Here is a 20,381-nt window from a genome sequence, read left to right as displayed (position 1 = left end):
TATATGTTCATTTAAAAAGCTGAAAGCAAATATACCAGGATATTGGAAGAGTTTATTGCTGGTTGTGGGTGGGTTTAGTTTCTTTTTTTCCCCTCCCCTCAAATTTCTGCAATGGACGTGTATTGCTTCTATAGTCAAAAATGTTTATTTTTAATGGTTATATTTTATGGGTTAGTGTGCATATGTATGTAAACATATATGTGTTTAAAACAGTATATAGAATATAATAAATACAATATAAATGTCATCTATTTTAATTACAAAATTGTAAGCCTTAACTTTCATCAAGAGGCTTTTTAGTTCCTCTTCACTTTCTGCCATAAGGGTGGTGTTATCTGCACATCTGAGGTTATTGATATTTCTCACAGCAATCTTGATTCCAGCTTGTGCTTCTTTCAGCCTAGTGTTTCTCATGATGTACTCTGCACAGAAGTTAAATAAGCAGGGTGACAATAAACAGCCTTGACGTACTCCTTTTCCTATTTGGAACCAGTCTGTTGTTCCATGTCCAGTTCTAACTGTTGTTTCCTGACCTGCATATAGGTTTCTTAAGAGGCAGGTCAGGTGGTCTGGTATTCCCATCTCTTTCAGACTGGCATCTGGTCCCATCACTTCATGGGAAATAGATTGGGAAACAGTGGAAACAGTGTCAGACTTTATTTTGGGGGACTCCAAAATCACTGCAGATGGTGATTGCAGCCATGAAATTAAAAGATGCTTACTCCTTGGAAGGAAAGTTATGACCAACCTAGATAGCATATTGAAAAGCAGAGACATTACTTTGCCAACAAAGGTCCATATCTGGTCAAGGCTATGGTTTTTCCAGTGGTCATGTTTGGATGTGAGAGTTGGACTGTGAAGAAAGCTGAGCGCCAAAGAATTGATGCTTTTGAACTGTGGTATTGGAGAAGACTCTTGAGAGTCCCATGGACTGCAAGGAGATCCAACCAGTCCATCCTAAAGGAGGTCAGTCCTGGCTGTTCATTGGAAGGAATGATGATGCTAAAGCTGAAACTCCAGTACTTTGGCCACCTCATGCAAAGAGTTGACTGATTGGAAAAGACTCTCATACTGGGAGGGATGGGGGCAGAAGGAGAAGGGGATGACCGAGGATGAGATGGCTGGATGGCATCACCAACTTGATGGACGTGAGTCTGAGTGAACTCCGGGAGTTGGTGATGGACAGGGAGGCCTGGTGTGCTGCAGTTCATGGTGTCGCAATGAGTCGGACATGGCTGAGCAACTGAACTGAACTGAACTGAAGCCTTAACTCCATAAGATTTAAAATTAAATGAATATGAAGTATATACCAGATGGGACACTTAAAGCAAGTTTTTAAAAACATTTTTGAGATGCTGTGAGCAAAACCTGTGCCCCTCTTTGCCCTCTAACTATCTTTATTTATCTCATAGAAATTTAAGCGTGTTTTCCAGAAAGTGGGAACTTGGACACTGTATATTATTATAGCAAATATTTGTTCATTCTTTTAGCAAATATTTATGAGTACATATAGGCAAAACATAGATATATCTGCTCTGAGTTTACAAGGGTAATCAAAACAAACCAACTCTGCCTTAAATATACGTATAAAATTGTTTATACGATTTTTTTTGCTTGTATTGTCAGCAAAATCTTGAGTGATTATCATACAGAAAATCTTTGTCCTGGGTCATTTTAATAGCCTTATAGAAAAGTACAAATTAACTTGACCTTAGTGTCCTTTTCTAGTCATCCAAAACTGTTCTCCTGCCTCTTATTAACTCTGCACGTTCCAGAGCCTTTGCTCTTGAAATGGGCTTCGTATTTGTCCCTTTTATTGCCATGCGGTTGTAAGTGCTGTAATGAGGTATGATCATAGTTGCTGGGTTTTCAGTAGTTTTGCGGCATGTTTGTGAGTACAGGTAGGGAGCAAGCCTACAGGTAAGTTCTGGTTCTAGTGTTACTGAAAGGCAACCATGGGGATGAAAGAACTGTTTATTCATATCCCTTTAACACTTCATAGTCAAGATTGCTGAACTCCTCTTGGCTATAAATGGACCGCTCAATGGGCCATGATTGTATTTCTTACAATGCAGGGTTTCCAACAACAGACAACTTCAATGTAGGGCCATAGCTGTTGGCTCTTAACAAGCTTGTGTTTCTGTGCAGCAAGAGTGAAGAATGTGATGACTGTTGGTTCTTCCCTCAGGGTTTCCCAGGTGTGCTGTGTGGAATTTTCCCAGCCACTGTGTCTAAAGTTTTCTACTTTCATTCATCTTAGTGGTGCTTATATGGAGATTTATTATTAATGTAATTCTGCTGTCTTTCAGTGAGAGCAAGATAATCATTACTATAGAGAAAGTAGTAGAATTAACTGCTGCTTCAGTCATGGCCTTCTGGCTTTGGTGATTTTGGTATTGTATGCTACTCCAAAAAGAATAAAAATAGTCCCTTTAAGAACATGATTAAGAAGACTCCAGACAAGACCATGAGCCTCTTTTGCTGTAGGCATTCACAAGATACGCAGTGTGCATCACTGTCCACTGCTGTTGCTTCCCACTGGCAAGTATCCAAAGGCATCTGTCTCCACTCACTTTGTCAGCTTTCTCAGTAAGCTCTGGTGCTCCGGTCATGAGATGGTGCTGACTACAGTTGCTAGATGGACCAGGTAACATAATGGCCTTGTCAGATATGGCTTCTCAGCTTCCAAAGGGCACCCAGGTGTCATACACCTGTAGAGTATTTGGACACATCTTTCTGTGGAAATAAGAATGCACAAGATTCCTAAACATTTTTTCTTACATCATTTGTAACTGAGCTGTTAGCCACCATTTATGGAGTGCCTGCTGTGTGCCAGTATATGGTAGAACTGTCCATACACTGGGTGCCGACTCAGTGACTTGCAGTGTCTTCTAAGGTAGACTTTCACATCTCCATTTTGGAGATAGAAAACACTGAGGCTGAGAGAGGTTCATGATTTGCGCTCTGTATTTACATGGTAAATAGCACCATGGGGGTTTGTATGCTTGTCTATGTGACTGCAAAACTACATTCTTTCCTCTTCATCAGACACTGCATTCCTGAAGTAGAGCTAGCTGACTTGCTCTTGGTTCTGGAAACTTGGAAGCAAACCTCATGGTTGCACCCTATTTAAGAATGCTGTAAACTTATTTTTGTTTTATTCATTTCTGCCTCTCTGTTTCCATGGAAGGTTGTGTTCAGTTAGTCTTAAGGTTAACACTACTTGAAACTGCTGTCGTTTTTTGTCATCTAATATTGTATTGTTGCTGTTGTTCAGTTGCTAAGTCATGTCCGACTCTTTGTGACCTCATGGACTGCAGCATGCCAGACTCCTCTGTCCTCCACCATCTATCTCCCTTATTTTGCTCAAATTCATGTCCATTGAGTCGGTGATGCTATCTAATCATGTCATTCTCTGTCACCTGCTTCTCCTTTTGCCTTCCATCTTTCCCAGCATTGGGGTCTTTTCCAGTGAGTCGGTTCTTTCCATCAGGTGGCCTAAGTATTGGAGCTTCAGCTTCACATTCAGTCCTTCCAATGAATAGTCAAGGTTAATTTCCTTTAGGATTGACTGGTTTGATCTCCTTGCAGTTCAAGGGACTCTCAAGAGTCTTCTCCAGCACCACACTTTGAAAGCATCAAGTATTTGGTGCTGAGCCTTCTTCATGATCCAACTCTCATATCCATACCTGACTGCTGTAAAAACCATAGCTTTGACTGTATGAACCTTTGCCACGTGATGTCTCTGTTTTGCTTTGTTTTTTAATTATTTCTTTATGTTTGTTTGCTTGTTTAAATTTTTGGCTGTGCTGGATCTTCGTTGCTGCATGCCGGCCTTCTCTACTTGTGGTGAGTGGGGGCCACCCTGTAGTGGAGGTGCAAGGACGTCTCACGTGGTGGCTTCTCTTGTTGAGAAGTACAGGCTCCAGGGTGCCCAGGCTTTGGTTGTTGCGGCATGTGGGCTCAGTAGTTGGGGCTCACGACTTCCAGAACTCGGGCTCAGTAGTTGTGGCACATGGGCTTAGCTGCCCCACGGCATATGGGATCTTCCCGGACTGTGGATTGAACTGGTGTCCCCTGCATTGCAAGGTGGACTCTTAACCCCTGGACCACCAGGGAAGCCCTGTTGTCTCGGCTTTTTAATATGTTGTCTAGGTTTGTCATAGCTTTCCTTCTAAGGAATAAGTGTCTTGATTTCATGGCTACAGCCACCATCCACAGTGATTTTGGAGCCCAAGAAAATAAAATCTATCATTGCTTCCACTTTCTCCCAGCAATCTTGACATCTAATACTAGCTTTGACTTTAGTGGCTTCCCTGGTGGCTCAGAGGGTAAAGCGTCTGCCTGCAATGCAGGAGACCCGGGTTCGATCCCTGGGTTGGGAAGATCCCTTGGAGAAGGGAATGGCAACCCACTCCAGGATTCTTGCCTGGAGAATCTCACGGACAGAGGAGCCTGGTGGGCTACAGTCCACGGGGTCGCAAAGAGTCAGACACGACTAAAATGACTTAGCATGCATGAAGAGTTGGACATGACTGGGCGACTTCACTTTCACTTTGACTTTAGTAGAGGTCAGTATTTAAAAGCTTGGAGTCCAGAGGAGAATCTTGATTTCCATTCCAACTCTAATACTTACTCTGTGTCATTAACCTCACTGAGGCTCTCTGTCTGTTCAATCAGCCATAAAATAAATTGAATAACCATTATTTAAAAGCTTTTGATGAAGATGGCATGAAATAATCCGTGTAAGAGACAGGGATATAGAAAGCACTGAATATGAACTATCATGATTGTCATCATCATCAACACTGCAAAGGTTACTAGTATCACTGGAATAGTGTCGCTCTGTCAAAATTAGAAAAACCAGAAGAGAGACAAGCCTAATCATCAGAAGCTTGAATAAGAAAATAATTTTGAAGTTTATAAATCATTTTGGGTATCTTTCTTTGAAAATAGTTTATATAATTCATGAACAGAAAAATACTATAGCTTAGATAAACTCATTGGACGAGCAGTTTCAGTGGAGTTAACATTCAGAGAGCAATGGTCTCTTTAATACTGTTTTGAATTTGTATGGAAAGTGAGTCTATACAGAAATTGGTAGCCACCACCTGCCATTTTTTCCAGCAGCTCTTTTACATCTCTAAAATGAAATTATACAAGAGGCCAGACAAGCCAAGAGATCCATTCCGCAGTTCTGTGGACTTTCATTTTGAGAGTCGCGTTTCTCTCTGCAGGAGTTGCGACTAAACCAGTCAGCTGTTGTTAAATGTCTCTTTGTATGTCTGTTTACCCACATCTTTGATACCACATAAACCAGACTGTAGTCATCTCAACAGATTTCCACTTGCTACCCAGGAGGTATTAAGTTTAGTGGGTATTACCCAGGGGACTAACTTTTACCAATTGAAAGAGCGGCAGTGAAATATGCGCTCAACTCCTGGTTTTAAGCTAAGTGTGCATCAGTTTTCTCTGAGCTGGGCGAACAAGGGATGGGTGAGTACTTTCACCTTCTCTGTGTGTTCCAAGTTCCTTAAAAATGCTGACCTGGAATGAACCTAAAGTTCATCCTTTGTCACAAATGGCACCACACTATTCAGAGGGATTGATAATGGGGGAGAGCAATGTATGCGTGGGGGCAAGGGTACATGGGAAATCTCTATACCTTTCTCTCAGTTGTGGAGCTAAAACTGCTCTAGAAAAAAAAAAAGTCTTTAAAAAAATACAGTGACCTGGAAATTAGTTGTAATTTTAGTATTTGAAGGGAAACTTGATTTTAAAAGAACAATGAACAGATATATGTAATCCTTTATTTAACCTTCTTATATAATATGTATAACACCTTGAGGGTAGGTGGCATGTGTTTCCAAGCCACCGTGAAAGAATATGAAAATAGACAGCTTGTGAAGAAAACCAAGTATAGCACAAGTTATGATCATAAAGGGAATGTGAAGATTTAATTTTTGTTGCTGAAGATGTTACCATATTATTAATATTTTTTTGTGTTCTCCATTGACCAGTCACAGCTTTAAATCTAATAAACAAGAGCTTAATTCACCAGATGTTAACTCACCAGTAGTTTTCATTTTAAAAGTTAAGTCCTTATTTTAAAATGTTTTCAAAAGTTCTGTCTTATTGGAGCTGTGATTTTTATAATTCCAAGATGAAACTAGAAGGGAGTTTTATACCTGATCTTGTGTTAATGATTGCTGAGAGACCATTCTCTACAACTTAATAAAAGAGATCTAAAAAATTCTAGAGATTGCCTGGCTACAGCATGCGGGGCCTTGTGCAAGAGGTCAAGGAGGTGGGATACCAAGATGAAGATAAGTTTGTCCCTACTTTCATGGAGCACACAGTTGAACTCAAGTCCAAAACTGAGTACGACAGATTTGAAACCTGTCTTCTTCATATCTGCCCATATTAAGAACATACCATTCACCTACTTAGGTATCTCATTAACATAATGAGTGATTATGTGTCCTTATGTAACTTCAGGGATGTATTTTTGACTTTTATTTAAAAACCACGAGTTTGAAGCCAATTCTTAAGGTAGTCGATTAATTTTTTATTATCAGATAGATGATAGGTTCGAATAATGTACAAATATACAATATACTCGGAGAAGGCAGTGGCACCCCACTCCAGTGTCTTGCCTGGAAAATCCCATGGACGGAGGAGCCTGGTGGGCTGCAGTCCATGGGATCGCGAAGAGTCGGTCGGACACACTGAGCGACCTCACTTTCACTTTTCCCTTTCATGCATTGGAGAAGGAAATGGCACCCCACTCCTTTGTTCTTGCCTGGAGAATCCCAGGGATGGGGGAGCCTGGTGGGCTGCCGTCTATGGGGTCGCACAGAGTCGGACACGACTGACGTGACTTAGCAGCAGCAGCAGCAGCAACAACATACAATATACTGCAGAAATTTGTTTAAGAGCTTTTGGCTTCTTTATTATCATTATGAAAGGTAAATGAAATAGCTTATTTTGGGGGCCAGTTACATTTATACTAATCAGTTGGTAATTTTATAAATCATGCCTTCCTTTTCCAGTAATATATACTGAGTTAGTGATAGTTGAAGGAGAAAACTTAAAGTGTGACTTTAAACAGTTTTTCCAAAAAAGAACTTAAGAGCATCTGTGGTTATTTTGATAAGGTGTGCACCCAGATGTCCCCAGATAAGCAGGAAACTCTGTGGCCCTTAGGGAGATTGTCTGGCCCCTCCAGAATAAGGGGTCCCCAGGGCCCTATGAAGAATCATTAAATAGCAGTTTAAAGCACTGAGTTTTTAAATTCAAGTTAAAAGTTCAAATCTTGGACCCTCCATTTATTAGCCTTGTGATATAGCACAATTTAATCTCTTAAAGCCTCAATTTCCTCACAGTGGTAATAAAAATATCCATTTATTACTAAGATAAAGTTATCTTAATAAAAATTTTTATGATTCTCTGTACCTTGGAAAATCAACAAAATTTGGGTTTGGATTATCCACTAAGTTGGAATGTGTTGTTCAGCCGCTAAGTCGTGTCCAACTCTTTGTTATAACAAGTTTGAAATGAATGAACCTCTTACTTTTCTTCCCTAATGCAAACTTGTGAAATTGAGTGGAGAAAACAACTAATATTGTGTTCTCTGTGACAGGTACTGCAGTAGGTATTTTACAGATTCTCTTCTGGTTTGTTTCGTCACTAACCTTTCTGACCCACAGAATCCCAGCTACACTTTAAGTATCCCCAGGTCTCTATAGAGACAAAACTCATTTTTTTCATACTTTAAATATCCTAAATTGATTTCCGTGTCTATAGCTTGATTTGAATATTAGGTGATTTTGTTTCTTTCACCTGGCTAAGTTCCTGAGTTAGTCCTTTATTTCTTGCCTACGTCGCTGCTAAGGTCAAGTTCCTTTCCAAGTTTTGCATTTCTTACTGTGTGTATTTGTTATGGGGGCTAGGGAGCGGGGACCCAAAGGCAATGAATGTGTGTTTTATTGCCCAGACACCTGCATGTATGAAAATAGAGAGGCGGCCTTATGTTACATAACCTCTGAAAAACTTCACTATACATTAGAGAGAGAATGAGAGTAAAAAAGATAAATAACATTTGGGTATGGTTATAAGAAGTTTTCAACTTGCATATGCCTTGAAAGGGCCATGGGAAGCTCTAAGGTTCATGGACAACCTTTTGAGAACCACTGCTGCAGAAGCTAGAGGGTTGAGGAGGGTGAGTAACAGTAGGGTTGGAACTTTGACTTCTTTTATATATTTCTATTCTGTATTTGAATTTTTTATAATGAGCACATACTACTTTTATTATTTTTAAACACACACACACAAAATGAAAGGCTGTGAGGGTGTCCTAGAAGGTAATAACGATTTTTGCTTCAACCACAGCAATAATTCTCATTTTAGTTCCTGTTACATATGTGATCTCAGAATAAATCTAAATTTTGTATTTAGCTTATATGTTTTAAAGAGGATCCCATCCAGAATACTAACATGAACAATAATGCAAGTCCCAGGTCATTTGTTCCCTTTGTTGTTAAAGATCTGAACACACACCGCCTGTTTTTCTCTTCATAGTCTGCCTTTGCTTCTGACTCCCACAAAAGGCGCAGACACAGATATGGATACCAGTCCCGTTTATCATTTTTCCCTGCTAATTGCAGTGAACCTAGGAATGGAAAGAGCAGAGTCCCACTTAGTGCTTAAATTGTCCGTGGACACACTGGCTGCCAGATTAGAAGTTCTTGCTGCCCAAATATCTGTTCTGATTTCTTCTGCTTCCTCACAAATTAGAAAAATAAATCTTCCATCTCAGTTATTCTCTTTCTAATAAGTGACTTAAAAAAGCAATCAGATACGGTTTTAAAAATTTACAGTCAGGCTTCTTATTTTCAAGATTACAGAAATAATCAAAAGTCTGAATAGAAATTAGAATAATTTGGCTCAGGTCAAAGTGTAACTTGCTTTATGAAGAAGCAAGCATTAATCTGACAGTTTTCTAATGAGATAGGAAAAACAGAGACCTTAATAGGTAAATAAAATCCAGCTTTGTGAATTGAAACAATGAAATGTTATAACTAGAGTAAAAATGTTACATTTTTCAGCCTGTATTTAAATATTAATTCCATTGGATTATTTCTTTAATGTCTTTCAGATTTATCCCTTTGTATAAAGTGCTTAAATTCTTCCAAATATAATGTATATTTTTGCACTAAAAAAATTAAGAAAAAAATTAAAAATCATCTGTAATTCCACCACCTCTGTACAGCTCCTGTAACATTCTGGAATATATTTTGATTATAAGCTTAGCATCATCATATTCTACATATTTTTTATAGCCTGATTAGTTAACCAAACACCATGACTATTTTTTCATATCAATAAACCAGAGTTCATGTTATCATTTTTAATCATTGCATGGTATTAATACTTCCTCGAAAATCTGTACCATTCTCATATATATTAGATTTTTTTACTATAATAAGATAATGCTACAGTAAGTGTATCTGTTCCTGTATCTTTCCATACTAGTCTGATTACTTCCTTAGAGTAAAGACTTAGCTATAAGATTACTGGGTCAATGAGGCAGTACTTTTTTCTCCAAAGACTTTTTAATAAAATTGCAAAATTCCCCTTTAAAAAGTATACCGTTGTATACTCCTTTTCCCCCAACCCGGATCTATTCTTGAATGTAATGGGTTTTAAAAAACCATTATTATTTTGGTTTTCATTTCTTTAAATACCTCTGTGGTTGAAGTTGAACATCTTTTCCAATATTCTGCACAAGTTGCCTGCCCATATACTTTGTTTGCCTATTTTCCTATTGAAATGTCATCTTACTTACCTGTGAATGCTCTTTATAATCTTTGTAAAAGACATCTACTGCTTGTTGAATTGTTTTCTTCTCTGCGTTTAAGAATTATATTATTGTAACTTTAATAATTATACTATTATATAACTATAAGGATTATAAGAAATTCTAGAGACTAAACGGTATCATGGCTCTGGGATTTTTGATGTAGACCTTTCTCTGTTTGCTGCCATTCGAAAGAGGAGCAAATATTTCTGTAGGCTAGCCATCTAAGTAGTAGGTGTACCACCATTCTCATAAAGTTATTAAAATGTTGGGACTTAGTCCATTTTTTTTTTTAATTTATGTGCTCTCTGACTCTTTCTCTAAGACTAAAATCAGTATTGTAGCAGGAATTCACCATCAAATCCGCAAGGGAAGGAGACAAAATCCCGTCCTGACACTTTTCTTAGAGTTGTTGCTGCCTTTGGTCCCCTCTGGAACTTGTCATCTTTAACCTAGCTCACTGCTCTTACTGTGATGTGTGTGATCTCACCCTCCCATCCATCCACATGAGGAATGGATTCTCTAACCCTCAGCTGTATTTCCGTGTATTTTCAGAGCATCCACATACTGGAGAGGACTTCTTCCACGAGTACCGAACCCTCTATAAGTCGGCAACTGCTGGAACCAGAGCCAGTGCCCCTCTCCAAGGTCAGTGACACAGTGTGATGCTCTCCCAGGTGGCAGGATGCCTGGCCCGGGGCCAGTGGAACAACACCTCTTTCACCTGACTCCCCTAAACTAGTTGTGATGCCCATTGTAGAACTGCTCTTTCTCTTCTTTCCACCTCCACTATGTAGGGTATCTTGCCCTGAGAAGGGAAGAGATGAAAGTGTATTTGCTGAGATTTGCAGGGTTACATACAGATGGCCAGAATTCTCTTTGTTTGGGGCTTCCCCGCTGGCTGAGAAAGTAAAGAATCTGCCTGCAATGGCAGGAGACTCGGGTTGGATCACTGGGTCTGGAAGATCCCCTGGAGGAGGAAATAAATTGAAATACGCCAGTCCACTATTGAAATTGAAATACTCCAATCCAGTATTCTTGCCTGGAGAATTCCATGGGCAGAGGAGCCTGGTGGTCTACAGTCCACGGGGTTGCAAAGAGTTGGACACAACTGAGTGACTAACACTTTCATTCTTTTCACTTTCTCTTTGTTCTAAGGGAAAGGCAAGAGAAATTATTTTCCTTCTCTGTTGGAGAGATGAACTAATATTTCTATATCGAGGTAATTAACAAAATCACTGGGCCCAGAAGTAACAACAACAGCAACAGCAGGTACCATGCGCTGGGTACCAGGTATTATACTAAGACTTGATTCCATTTACTATAATCCTTATGAGCAGTTCCATGTAGTATAGATATTTATTACATTTTACAAATACAGGAACCAAGAGTTAGTAACTTGCCCAGAGTCAAAAAAGCTGCTGAGTAGCAGGGCAGGGACTCAAACTTAGACTCGTTTAAACTCTACCCCACCTGCAGGATAAAAGAGTCCCTACCCAGAGGGGCTGCTGTATGTTCAGAGTTCAGCACCCTTCTTGCAGCTGGTCTTCCTAGCAGTGAGCTCAGAGGACAACACAAAGACTACTGATGGAGACCTTTTCTGAATTTTGGAAGCTGGTGTTCCCTCTCCTTGGGCTTCCTTTTCCTCAGACTATGGGAACATCTAATTTATGCCTAAAATGCAAAAATCACAAAGAAAAGTTGAGGAGACACCATCCTACTTATTCCCATCCCCTGCTCAATTCCCTGAGATTTTCAGACTCCCCTATTGAGAAACTCAGAAAATAGAAGGCATGGGGATTTTGAATCCAAATACAAAAATAGCAGTTTATTTCCCCAAAAGGTTAACTAAGTATGTATAACTGATTCATCCATGTTGCTTTTCCTACATTAAATAGAACCCTTTGTGAAAAGAATGCTCTACTACACTATTGTATTGTAGAATATGCTACCTTTTTATACTTTGAAGTTGTTACAAGCCATAGACTTTATTCTGTCAGATAGGAGCAGATTGCCAAACTGAAATAAGGGAGTTATTAAATTGTTAAAAAAAAAACCAACAACTTAGAAATGAAAACAATCTTATTTCTATTTGAATGGCAAACAGAGGGTGTCTACTTGGTAAATATAACCAGAAATCTCTTTGAAACCTCAGTTCTCTCTCAAGACTCAGCTAAAGGACAGAGAGAATAACTCCATGTAGGGGTGATGGAGAAGGTGGCTCACCCTGAATGAGCACCCACTTTGGGATCTGGGTAGGACCCTGGCAACATCCATCTCATTACTTCTCCATGCATCTGCCTGCTTAGATCTTGCTGTGTGACTCATATTCTTGTGTTTTTGTACAAATACATAACAGCTCTCTTGGGACCCCATGAAATCAGAGAGTCCTGTTCAATCCAGACACCATAGCATCTTACCATCCCTCAGCCCCTTTGAGAGAAGATGGGCTCTCTGGGTACTGGTTGGTGGTGGAAGAACACTGTTTAAAGTGCAATGGCAGGCCACTCCAGTACTCTTGCCTGGAAAATCCCATGGACGGAGGAGCCTGGTGGGCTGCAGTCCATGAGGTTGCTACGAGTCAGACCCGACTGAGCGACTTCACTTTCACTTTTCACTTTCACACATTGGAAAAGGCAATGGCAGCCCACTCCAGTGTTCTTGCCTGGAGAATCCCAGGGATGGGGGAGCCTGGTGGGCTGCTGTCTATGGGGCCGCACAGAGTCGGACACGACTGAAGCGACTTAGCAGCAGCAGCAGCAGTCTTGTCTCAGGATTTAGTTCAAATGCTTTGTTTGATACTTTCACCTCCTAAAGCATTTCACATATCCACCACCTACACATGTGCGCCTATAGAATATACTCTTGAGAAAGGACATGTCTTTTTTTTCCCCCAAATGAACAGCCTAGGGCTGTTATCAGGTTACTTTCTGTTTGGGGGTATTGTTATTAGATCAAAGATGTTTTTACAAACTTCTATAATAGCAAAAATGTTTGTATATCTGTTTCAAGTACTGATTATGTTAGGGTTTTTTACTCTGTTTCTAATATACATAAACCTATGAAAGTTGGTGACTTTAGGAAGAAAATTGATATTAATTGAAATTAGGAATAGTTATTCAATTTTCAGAAAGCAATTTTAGCTTTCTCTAAACAGACCTGGTTTACTGAGGATAGAGATGAATTGTACTAAGTCCTGAGGTAGGATATTTCGTTTCTTACACACCTTATTTGTAACATTATCATCAGTATTTATAATTGAAATAGAGTTGTTTGCTCTGGTATTATCCCTTGCTTTTTTGTCTGTCTGACAGTTTATTTAACTATAAGAACTATATTAGGATACTTCCTAATTTCTTTTGCTGAGTTTAGTAATGCTGAATCAGAGTGAGTGCAATTACCTGTTCAGAACTGCTGCATGTATGTTTACAAAATACATTTTTAACTTTTTGCTTTTTCTATCTTATCCACACAGCCCCACCCCTTTTTTCCCTCTGTAGTTAAACTCCCAAAGAAGAAAAAAACTGCTGTGATAGAGATCAGTAGTCATAGTTCCATAGGGACAAGCTATTACTACATTCTGAATTTAATTAGGAAAAAATTCAAATAGCATTTGTACTTATTATTAAAGATTTCCATTTTCATAAGTAGTGCAGAGTATTTGTCACACATGGAGAGAGACTAAATCAAAGATGAACACTAGCCTTCAAATAAGATAAGATCTAGCCAAAAATACAAATGCTGTTCTTCTGGAGATGCTATCCATGGATAGGGCTACTAAAAATAGAAATATAATTAAATACAGCTGATATCGCTCTAAGACCAGAGAGAGTGTTCATGAATATAGGTACACATATGTGCAGAGTTATTCTTTTAATTTCTTGATTACATTAAGGCTTTCTAAAAGAAATCTATAAAATCTACTAATTTTATGGAATAAAAATCAATCATTTTTATCTGCTTCGCTGATGGGAGTGAAAAGCCAAAGATAACTGGACTTTATATAAGAACCTGCTATTTTTTTCTATTATTCTCTCATTATTTATAAGGAGTGCTCACCTGGATTGAATTGCAGTTCAGTATTAAAAAACGAATATACCAAAGCACTCTGCTTTGCCCTCCTGATGACAGTGCCTTTTTTGTCCTAAAAATAGGATACAGAGCCTGAAATTGTCTCATCAGAAGTTTTTTTTTTTTAGGTAGGAAGTGGATTTATTTAGAAAGAAATTTAAAAAAAAAAATTACCATGTCTAATTAATGGTTCTGACCAGATCAATCACAGTTTCTGACAGTACTTAAGTAGAGAATCACTTTGTAGGTTGTTTTCTTGTGTACAGGGAAGCTTATAGCTCCTTTAAAAGGTTCTCAATGTCACCAGATAAACACTGGTAGCTGCATTTCTGTGAGCGATGTATTAGTAGTTCACTCGCCAGGTACCCTCCGAGATGACCGAGAAGATGGAGAAATGGCAACGATCTTGGGTTAGTTCTCAGGGGTGGTGGGCTTGGGCTTCAGTCAGGCAGAAGCAAGATGCTGGCTTCAGAAGTCAGGAGTATCTCCTAGGCTTAATGATGTTAGCATGAAGCAATGTTCAGCCACATCTCCTGGAAACAATTTTCTGTGAAAATCCCACTCCATTTACACATATTTGGACTTAAACATAGATTTGACTCCGCCATAGAGCAAGTGGGCTTCCCTGGTGGCTCAGAGGGTAAAGAATCTGCCTGCAATATGAGAGACCTAGATTGGATCCCTGGGGTGGAAAGAGCCCCTGGAGGAGAGCATGGCAACCCCCTCCAGTTTTCTTGACTGGAGAATCCCCATAGACAGAGGAGCCTGGCAGGCTACAGTCCACGGGGTCTCAGAGAGTCGGACACAACTGAGCAACTAAGCACACACAGCAGAGGGCAAGCAGCTTCTGAGATGAAAGGAGAAGACAGAGGAAAGAGGCATGGATGGTAAATACGCAGCCCTCTCCCCTCCCATCTCCGTGGCTGATGTCAGGAACTGACTATGGCCCCTTGGCCCCTGGGGCCTGCCAGAGCCTCACAGTCCTGCAGCAGACTCTGGACAGCCACCACCCAGACCCTGGGCTGGAAAGTCCATCTGCCCCAAGATAGTACCCCTTGCCGTTCCTGCTGAAGCCTCTGTGCTATAGTCCAAAGAAGATTGCTGACAGGACACCCCTCAGAACTCAGCTTCCTGAGTCAGTTTGGGTTAGTTCGTTCTGCAGAGAGGCCTGCCCTGATCCTTGAAGCTGCATCCAGCTTTCCAGAGCTGAGGTGCCCAAGCAGGTTGTGCTGAGAGATTTTGCTTCCCTGCTCCCTGGGCAGGATTGCAGCAGCCATGCATGCCATGTGACCTCATTGTTCCTGCCTCTACTTCTGCTTGAGTGGGCCCCAAGCCTGAGGTCTAGAACACGAGTATTTGCAGGTCAGCAGTTACTATAGAGCTGCCTGGGCCCTTGGAAATTACCTGGTCTGGGGATTTTAAAACCCAGGATGTGGCTACAGAGCAGCTATCCAACATGGAAGCAGACCCAAGGGCAACTGTGGCAGGCTGAAGACAGGCTGCCATCCCCCAGGGCAGGACCACTGTTGCCAGATCTTAGGCTTCCACAAACACTAGAAATCTGGAGTTTTAAAGTCTGAAATCCTCTGATTTTTAAATATTGACAATTCATTTTGAAAGCTTTTCTTAAAAACAACATAAATGAACAAAACATCTCTTATGGAAAAGGAAACCGTGATTAAGTCTGTTTTTACCAGAGGAGGGTGATAATGTGCACTCAAGAAGCTCAGATTTTTGGCCGTGCAGTCGGGCGTTCTTTCCATGGGCTCCCAAAGGTGTGTGTTTCTCACAATGTGTGTCTTCAAAAGCACGGACTTCTTGGTGGGTATTTGGCCAGCGGGGCATTTTATGCTCACTCAGAAATGTCAGCAGCCTCCCCAAGGGGAAACAGATGCTCACAGCGCTGCTCTTCAGCCTAACAGGTTGTGGGCCACTTAGGCTGGTGCAGCCTTTTTGTTTCTACAGAAAGCCAGGCCCACATGCTAATTGAACGCGTTTCGTCAAAATGATCTTATTTTAAAACTTTAATGTGCCTCTATCCCCAGAGATGAACTGCCTGGAAAAGTGCATTTTAAATACTGTCAATGCAGGCAATCAAAACCATTCTACCCCAGACTTCACCTCTGTCCAGCTCATTTCTGATGGCCTGCATTCCTCCAGGTGTACCCAGGAACTCGCTATCACTTCAGTTATAAGTGCATAGCTGTGTGTGATGTTACAGAACGCTCCAGAATGATATTCATACTTCTGATGGGTTGAGTGTTGTTTCAAAAGCAACTTCTACCTAGGAATTTGCTTTAAGTGTGTCATCAAACACTGAGAAATATGTGATTTGTTTTTCTTCTTTTCTCTTAGGAAGCTGACAGCTGGGAAATTATAGAAGGACTGAAAATAGGCCAAACCAATGTCCAGAGACCAGACAAACATGAAGGTTTTATGCTAAAGAAGAGAAAATGGCCTTTAAAAGGCTGGCACAAGGTAACATTTTCATCACATTCCTCTTCATATCATCTTCATGATTAGAGAGGCTCTTACTTGGTGTCATTAAGTGGTTGTACAGCCTTATTTTAACCATACAGGCTGCAACCTGTCGTATCTATTTAAGTCAGAGTTCTGTAATGTCTGTAAGCAGAGAAAAAATATTTTACATATTTAAAATCCAGTTTAGACATATTGTTGTGTACTCTGCTTTTTAAACTTAAATTAGGATAAATATGTTCTTATTAAATATTCTTCTAAATCTGAGCTGCTTCAAATGCATGCATGTATTTTATCAGATGGATTTATGCTATATATCTCACCACTACTGAACCAATTTCCTATTGCTATGTGTGAACATGTGTCTGTTTTTTTACTGTATGATGTTGTGATGAAGATTCTTACACAGGAATTTCCATTTAAGTTCTTGGAGTAAATTCCTAGAATTATTGTTCACCAGTGCAAACTAGAGATGGAAAGTCACTTGTCTTGGAAGTTTGTCTACTGCCCTTTAATATATATGGTGTATTTCTCTCTCCCCAACTCCACATAATTTTTCCATCTTCCAGTTTTAGTTATGAAGAAAATATTTTGCACTGTATTGTTGCAATGACCTGAGTAGCAAGAATTCTGGACACTTAGGAGAAGCAAGCTGTCCTCTGTTTTCAAGATAAGCCTTTGGATAGACCACCAGGATCTATCTAGAATCTGGAAGAACAGATTCATTACTTGCCACATCTGCTGATGGATTTCATCTCAAGGCAGATGGATTTGTGGGTGCAAATGGAGTGGTGGTTGCTGCCCATTGGTTCAAAAATGGAGGTTATGGATTATAACGTCCTTACAGAAATGTATTTCTTGCAGATTAAGGGAAGGACCTAAAAATTAACAGATGGGAAGTGTTGCCTCAACTCCCCATCTCTGAGGATGGAATAAAAGCAAGTCAAAGAGTCTTCTTCTCTCCCACTTGTCAGAAACCTTGGCAGTCTCCTCAAACCCATAATATTATTCCAGTACCAGGAATCTCTCTTCACCCTTGATCTCTCTTGGATTTTGGTCAACTGGCCTTACACCTTCCTGGAAGCACCTTTGCCTTTCATTCTGACCTTCCCACTTTGCAGTTCCTCAAATCAATGGCCTTGCTTATCTTCTCCCCATGACCATCCTATAGGTTATCTCTGCTAGAATTCTTTGATAGATAGAAATGGAAAAATAGAAGAAAGGGGGGGTCAAAGAAACACATTTATCTGAATTGCTAACTTTAATTTAGCACTCTTAGTCCATGTTTCAGCAAAATTGGCTGTGGTTCAGAAGCAGCTGTCTCTGGATCTTCCCTTAGAACATCTTGCTACATGAGCAGAAGTAGGTCCTCCCTTGCATCTCCTTTGCTCCTGGTCTGTGATCCTGTATTTTTTCCAGCATCAGTCCATTTGATTGCCCAAGTCATAGGCCATCAAAAAATCAAGTATTTTTCAGCTGTAGAGATTCTTTGTTCTGGTGCTTACTTTTTGCCCCCTAGACCTGTAACAAAGGGGTAACAGTGGCCCTCTGTGAGTTCTGTATAGGGTGTCCCCAGGCCCAACTGCCTGTCACCTCAGCAGCCGAGAGTTCCTAAGTCACATAAAAACTTCCCAGCCGAGTAATTTACCAGCCACAGTAATTTACCTGCATCTGTGGAGACTAGAGGACCCTGGACCCATTATGTAACTGGGTCATGGGAGCTGTTTGTTCCCCTGTCAATTGTCCATGGAAAGGAAATCAGCCACAAAGAGCTCCTGAGATTTGTGGATCAAAAATAGCTAGATTCATTTGGACTGGACCAGGAGTATCTTGGAAGAGACAGAAACCACTCCAAATATATATATTTATTCCCCCTTAATAGAGTGTAGAAATAATTTTTAATATGCTTTACTAATAGTGAAATGGAAGTATTTTTCTAAGTGCAGATGCAAGCATATTGATAAGGCTACTTTTTAAACTTTCCAGATAATTCACTATTCATAGCTCCAGTCCACTGGCTTCTATTTACAGACATGGGTATTTTCAGAATTATCGGTGGTAGCTAGGGAAAGTCAAGAATTGACCTCCAAGGTGGAAAAGTAAACAAGTAGCCAAGTGCCTCACGGAATCACTGTGACCTAAGTCAGTTTATTCTCATTTCTTACTTTGAAAAACACCCCAGTGTAGTTCATTCAGAAAGTCCTAGATGTAGGCCCTGGAGTTCCTGCTGCTACCCCCACACCCCCATTAAGAAACAGTGTGGTGATAGGGGAGATCCATGTGGTCCACTGGTTAGAATTCAGCACTTTCAGTGCTGTGGCCCAGGTTCAGTCCCTGGTCAGGGAACTGAGATCCCATAAGCTGTGCAGTACAGCTGAAAAGAAAAGAAAAACTGTGGTGAAAGAGTTCATCCCCATTGGATTATGTGTAAAAGACCCCTACTAGGTAAATGGTGTGGAACGTGAGCTCAAATTTCCTTACCATTCCATGTGACTGGCTGTGGCCAGGTGCACTAAATTCAAATACATGGAAATGGTCAAACGTATTGATTACTAAGTATCAAGCAATATTAGACCCACACTTGTGAATGTTTTATGTAATTCAAAATACTGATAGTAACTGGGGACTGTTTGGTTCTTGCAGCGTTTTTTTGTCCTGGATAATGGAATGTTAAAGTATTCAAAGGCACCACTTGATGTAAGTAGACAAAAAGATTGGTTTCGAATTCTGCTTGAAATGAGTCAACACCGCAGTGTACAAGTGTTGTGCCATAGTTACCAGTTCTGTGTGTTTCTGTGCCTATAAGACTTAGCAACCTACCAAACTTCCATGTTGCATGGAAGGTGTGTTTTATGCTTATGTTCAAGCTAGCATAAAATCTCAAACTGCTGCATGAAAATTTAACTATTGTAATGTATGCTGTTAAAAACAGAAGCTTAAACCTAAAAGTCACCAACTAACAAAAATCACCCTTTCTGTCTTAGAAAACTCAAGTAGACTTTTTTCCCTGCATTTCTCAATAAACTATACTTTATGTGCTTTTTCTGAGATTTAGCATGCGTTCTTACTGATGTTTTTTTAAGACTTATCTGTGGACTTCATTTCTGTTTCATACATTCCTTTATCTTGAGCATCCCAGCTCTAAAATTATTCCAAATTGCTTTTCTTTAATATCAGAAGTTATTGTTTGCATGCAAAACTGGAAAACGCTCTCCTTCTTATCATTGTGTGTGGGAGAAATAACAGAGGGCTCAGATTTCAGTTCTGACCCTAGCTCCTTCATGAGTCAGCTGTGTGTCCTTGGTCAGATGAGGGCAGCCAGAAGATGAGCTGCCTGCTCTGTGCACTCAGTCCCAACTGCCCATTTCCACCCTGCAGCTGTCTGCTAGCTGATTACTTGGGTATATTTGGGGTTGTAGGTCAAAGATGGACCATAGTTATTTTAGGAACCAGAAAAAGTATCTCTTAGGATATAAACTGTGTAATCTAGAGTTACAAAGAATTGACATTATAGTGATGCCAAAACAAGAATGAGATGAATAGTCTTACTTATTGAAATTGCCCTGAAGTCACTGCAACTTCAGCTGTCCTCAAATTAAGGACCTTCAGAAACTTAGCCATTTCCTCTCTGTTCAGGAGGTGTGATCTTCCATCTCCTGTAGATAAATGAGAGTTTACATTAAGCTCACTTCAGTACAGAAACATATCAGATCACATATCCTTCCAGCCTTTTAACCAGTCTTTTGATTTCAGATCCAAAAAGGGAAGGTCCATGGAAGCATCGATGTGGGACTCTCTGTCATGTCAATTAAAAAGAAAGCTCGGAGAATAGACCTTGACACAGAAGAACACATCTATCATTTGAAGGTAAAGATGGCTTCCGAGGTTTCTCTGCCAATATCTGGGGAAATCCTTTGCCTAGACTAGTGGTTAGGCAGGAGACTGGCTTCACCATTACCTGTTCCTCTTTTTC

At 40.2% G+C, this 20,381-nt stretch overlaps 1 protein-coding gene across 5 annotated transcripts in view; it reads left to right on the top strand.

The window, feature by feature from the left end:
- Positions 1-20,381, top strand: part of OSBPL6 (oxysterol binding protein like 6) — a 158,544-nt gene that overhangs the window by 82,368 nt on the left and 55,795 nt on the right. For all 5 annotated transcript variants that reach the window (XM_052654694.1, XM_052654685.1, XM_052654702.1 and 2 more), the window contains exons 5-8: positions 10,415-10,507; positions 16,286-16,408; positions 19,052-19,105; positions 20,162-20,275. In XM_052654694.1, the coding sequence (XP_052510654.1) occupies positions 10,415-10,507; positions 16,286-16,408; positions 19,052-19,105; positions 20,162-20,275 (384 nt within the window). The remainder of the gene's footprint in view (positions 1-10,414; positions 10,508-16,285; positions 16,409-19,051; positions 19,106-20,161; positions 20,276-20,381) is intronic.

The sequence above is a fragment of the Budorcas taxicolor genome, chromosome 2 (assembly GCF_023091745.1).
Source record: "Budorcas taxicolor isolate Tak-1 chromosome 2, Takin1.1, whole genome shotgun sequence".
In the NCBI taxonomy this organism is placed as follows: domain Eukaryota; kingdom Metazoa; phylum Chordata; class Mammalia; order Artiodactyla; family Bovidae; genus Budorcas; species Budorcas taxicolor.
Note: the sequence above shows the minus strand (reverse complement) of the source record. Positions and strands in the feature narration are given on the sequence as shown.